At 37.3% G+C, this 4,177-nt stretch overlaps 1 protein-coding gene across 1 annotated transcript; it reads left to right on the forward strand.

Moving 5' to 3' along the window:
- The first annotated feature begins 2,187 nt into the window (after positions 1-2,187).
- On the forward strand, positions 2,188-3,736 carry LOC110849851. The gene is made up of 4 exons (XM_022097313.2): positions 2,188-2,307; positions 2,421-2,536; positions 2,611-3,061; positions 3,160-3,736. Exons 2-4 carry the CDS (start codon positions 2,477-2,479, stop codon positions 3,495-3,497), a joined length of 849 nt encoding a protein of 282 aa, XP_021953005.1. The 5' UTR covers positions 2,188-2,307; positions 2,421-2,476; the 3' UTR covers positions 3,498-3,736.
- The last annotated feature ends 441 nt before the right edge of the window (positions 3,737-4,177 follow it).

A 4,177-nucleotide genomic window follows, 5' to 3' on the forward strand; every position in this document is an offset into this window, starting at 1 on the left:
TATTTTGGAAGGGAGAAGAAGTGTGTAGAAGAAATTATGACATCCGGTCGGTGGTAGGTAGATAAGAGGGGGAGGAGACGAATGTGATATGGAATCGTGGGTGCTGTTGCTCCTGCAATCCTTACCGGAAAGGGAAGAAGAACAAAGTCCACGCATTGGAGTGTGATGACAAGTCGTAGTACGCCTCCTCGATCGAAGATAGAATTCGCCACATCCTGTTGAAATGGGTCACAGCGGCCGCCACGGGGTCCCGATGTGGCACTGATTCCCAACGAAGAATGACCCCCAGGTGTCCCTTGGGTGGACACGAATGATGATGGCTGGAAGAGCGTCCTCTGTCCCGGCCCCCATCATTTGGCGAAAAACGTTGCAAGATGTGGCGACGAAGTAACAAAGACGTACCCGGTCCTCCTTCTGGATGACAATACAGTTCGGCTTTAACAAGACGCACACACAAAATTCTGCCCCCCACAAAATTATGAGATGATTGTCCCGTAGTGTTGACGAGTGTAAGAAAGATATACTTTCAATAGCCTGGGTAGTTTGTTGCAGTATTTTCAGTGCACAATTTAACAGTTTACACTTTCATGCGCAAAGCGCAAGGAAAGAGCTGAGTAAAGTGTGTAGTTGTTACGTGGAGCCGATTGAAATGCAGAGAGAGAGAGACTCGACCACTCTCCTCCGTGTCTCAAATCGAACTCAAATTATATAAGATGCAGTTTTATTTTTTCCGAATCAAATCTCATGCATATACCTAGTCATCCAACGCCCATCAAGACCAGTGTATGCAAAAAGGCAGACTTTTTGCTATTTTTTCATGCCTTTTTCAATGCCGGATTGCCTTTTTGCGTGCCTTTTTGCTTTTTTGAAGCCTTTTTGAAACCTTTTTGATTTTTGGGAATATTTTCATATATGTGCGAGATTTATAACATGTTGTTATTTGTAGCATACTAAACAAATTACAGAATATATTTCATTTTCTAAATTTAATTTGAAAGTTATGGCTTTCGGAGATACTTTAAATTAGTTGAATTAATGTACTATTCCCTAAATACATATTTTTATGGTTGTGTTTGCATCGTCATCAGCTTACTGAATTAAATTTGTGGGTTAAAGGCAATGTGTATAAAAAAAGGTAGGCAACGCAATGAATAACTTTCACTTACAATTGTTGGAATTTTATCCTAGAATTTACGTCTCATCCCGCCCCAAGTAGCAAAAAGGCAAAAAGGCAACCATTTTTGTGGGGCAAAAAGGCAAAAATGCAGGCAAAAAGGGATTGCCTGCCTTTTTGCCCTGCACACACTGATCAAGACCACTGAGCACTTATGCATATGCAATTGCGCAGAACGTGATTATCACGTAGGTATTACGTACAATTATACGTGGAGTGTTAGCAGATAGAAAAACCCGTAAATTATTTACATACATATGTACCTGACCGATAAGAGCAAACGTTCAAATGCGAAAAACAAGATAGTGTGAAATATTGGGTGCACTCAAGTCAAATCTTCGTTAACGTGTGAAATGAGTGAATTGTGCAATTGTTAAACTATATATGAACTCAAAGTTAAGCAATTATGAAGTAAAGTTATAAGTTAAGTAAGTATTATATTTGAACTCATTTCTGAGTCTTTCCGAATACTTATTTTCTTTGTCGACCTAACCTTTGAACTTTCATATTTATGTACACACTGGGGGCAATTTTTACACTAAGATGCTGTTTTTTTCACTAATTTTAACGGCTGCCGTCCATATTTGAATCCCAAGCGGTTGAATCGAGCATAGATTTCACAAAGGACACTTTTGGGAACCGGGTTTAGACAATTGTTCGTGGGGTTATTTCTTAACTAATCAAAAAATTCTGTTTCCAATTTCAACTTTCAGGATCAAATTACTACTACTGCCGTTGGTATGCTTAATAAAAAATTTTCGCAGTGAAAACGAGACCACTTATTCCGTCTCCTATTCTCATACTTCATGAAGCAAAATACAAAAAAGATTGGAGTTGAATGAACCCTTCAGACTTTGCTTATCAACGCAAATATTGTGTGGAGTTCAAACTTGGATCGGCCGAACCACTCCGTGCTTGATCAACTACGTTGTTCCAGACTGATAACTGATCACAAGGATTTCCTAATAATGGATGCATACCTTGCAAAATGTTCTTATCTATTTGCAGCCGGGGCTACTTAAACCACTGACAGTTTTTGAAGATATTCAGTCGTCTGCTATCCGTATGCTAAATATTCTGCTTGTTTGAACAGTCTGAACTTCCGCAAAAAATAAAAGTATTTCTTGAAATTGGTGATCACAGCACATATTTATAGTAGCTATTGACTTGTGACTCGATCTTTGCATTATTATCCGTAATAATTCACTTAGGCAACCAATTTGTATTAATGATTTTTTTATTGCAGTTCAATTTCGAAGGGAATCTTAAATTGTTGCTTACATTCTATTAAATTCACTCACAATGGATGTAAAAGCAGAAATTGGCAACTTAATACAATTGGGCGAAAAATTGAGCGCCAATGTAAGCCATCAGTTGTGCGTGCTCACCCCTCCCCCCCCTTTACCTGCATAATAATTTAACTTTTTTTTAATCAGGCACCCACCGAAGTCAAGAATGGCCTGCTTAACTCGGTTTTCACGTCCTTGCCAGTTATAATTAAGGCTGTGGAACCCATTGGGGCTGCCTATCTACACGTCAGGGGCATCAATGCGGGCGGCCATTGTGCCGAAGCGGCGAAAGCTGCAAGCCGAATGAATTTGCTAATTAAATTTGGCCTCGCCATGGAGATTGGTGCTCTTGGGGTGCAATATTTCCGATTGAAAAATTTTATCATCCTTTTGGAAAACGCGAAAAATTTACGAGACAGGTCCAGGGAGAAAATTATTCAAGCCGGGAATCTTATGAGGGAAGTGGAGGAGTTGATCAAAACGTTTGAAAAGACTTACAATGTCGACGGCAGAACAATGAATCAGGGTGAATTCTGGCAATTGAATCTTATGAAGGACGACATAGATTATAAGTTAGAACAAGTCATGGAGTGTATCTGTAAGTATACATATATATTTTATAATTTACGAAATATTCTACAATTTATGGGACAATTCAAAAAGTTTGAATAATTATTTTGAAAATTAATTAAATAGTTGGGCTCGAAATTCAAATTGGCAACGAAACGAAAATTCTTCAACTGAGGGGGAACGATTTCATGAATGATTCAATTTTAGGCGTAGGTACCGGTAGCCTTCAATTGTTGTCTGCATCTGTCGCAGCAACCCTGGGTAATCCTGTCTTGTGTTTTTTGGGACTGGCTGTTGGAGTGGGTCGAATTGCGCTGAGTGGTTATAGTTTGACTCAGTATGATGCCTCGGTAGAGCTGGTCAAGGAATTACAAGTCGAACTGTATAGAATTCAAGAGTTGGGAAAGCAATATAAAGAGTTGAAAATGAAATTTATGCAAATTAAGAGGAGCATTGTGCAATAGCAGATGGCCGACGGACAGGTCCGAATTTAAATCAAAAATTCCTTTTTTTGGTATTTAAAACGGGGCTAGAGATAACATAGTTCCCATTATTTGTGTGGTGGAGAGCGAAAAGGATTAATTATCTAGGTTAAGTTTAAGTATAACACATATTTGTAATGTGTAATGTTCTGCAAATAACTATGAAATATATGTTCGAAATTAATTCAAACAAGAAAATTTCATGGTATATACACTCTTAGCAACTAGGTAATAAAAAAAACAAGCGGAGTAGATATATGACTCTACCGTGACGGAATTAAAAATTTATACCATGTTGGAATAGATTTAAATAGTAATAAAATAACACTTTTTGGTAATAATTTTAACACTTACTTGTATTACTTTTTTTTACCATATACATATGTAGCATTGTTTTAATACCAAATCATTACTATCGCGGTAGAGTCATATATGCACTCCGCGCAGTAATGATTCATTAAAATTTTGTTTAGAGTGTAAATATGTGAAACATGATGTAAATATATACGAATTAAGTTAACAGGGTTACGGTCCACATTAGGTGACTAATATGCAAACTTTTCCAATATAAACAAGTTTGCCAATTACCACGACACAGTTTATTTTTTCATTTTAACATTAAACTAATCATTTAAAATAATTAAATGTCATATAATTTGCTT

This window comes from Folsomia candida, unplaced genomic scaffold, assembly GCF_002217175.1.
Source record: "Folsomia candida strain VU population unplaced genomic scaffold, ASM221717v1 Fcan01_Sc005, whole genome shotgun sequence".
Classification (NCBI taxonomy): domain Eukaryota; kingdom Metazoa; phylum Arthropoda; class Collembola; order Entomobryomorpha; family Isotomidae; genus Folsomia; species Folsomia candida.

What these genes read in the sequence shown, in the direction of transcription:
- LOC110849851 (XM_022097313.2), top strand. Translation starts at nt 2,477, where the DNA reads ATGGATGTAAAAGCAGAAATTGGCAACTTAATACAATTGGGCGAAAAA. An exon ending in GCGAAAAATTGAGCGCCAAT is followed by an intron (nt 2,537 to 2,610) that starts GTAAGCCATCAG and finishes TTTTTTAATCAG; the next exon opens with GCACCCACCGAAGTCAAGAA. An exon ending in ACAAGTCATGGAGTGTATCT is followed by an intron (nt 3,062 to 3,159) that starts GTAAGTATACAT and finishes TTAATTAAATAG; the next exon opens with TTGGGCTCGAAATTCAAATT.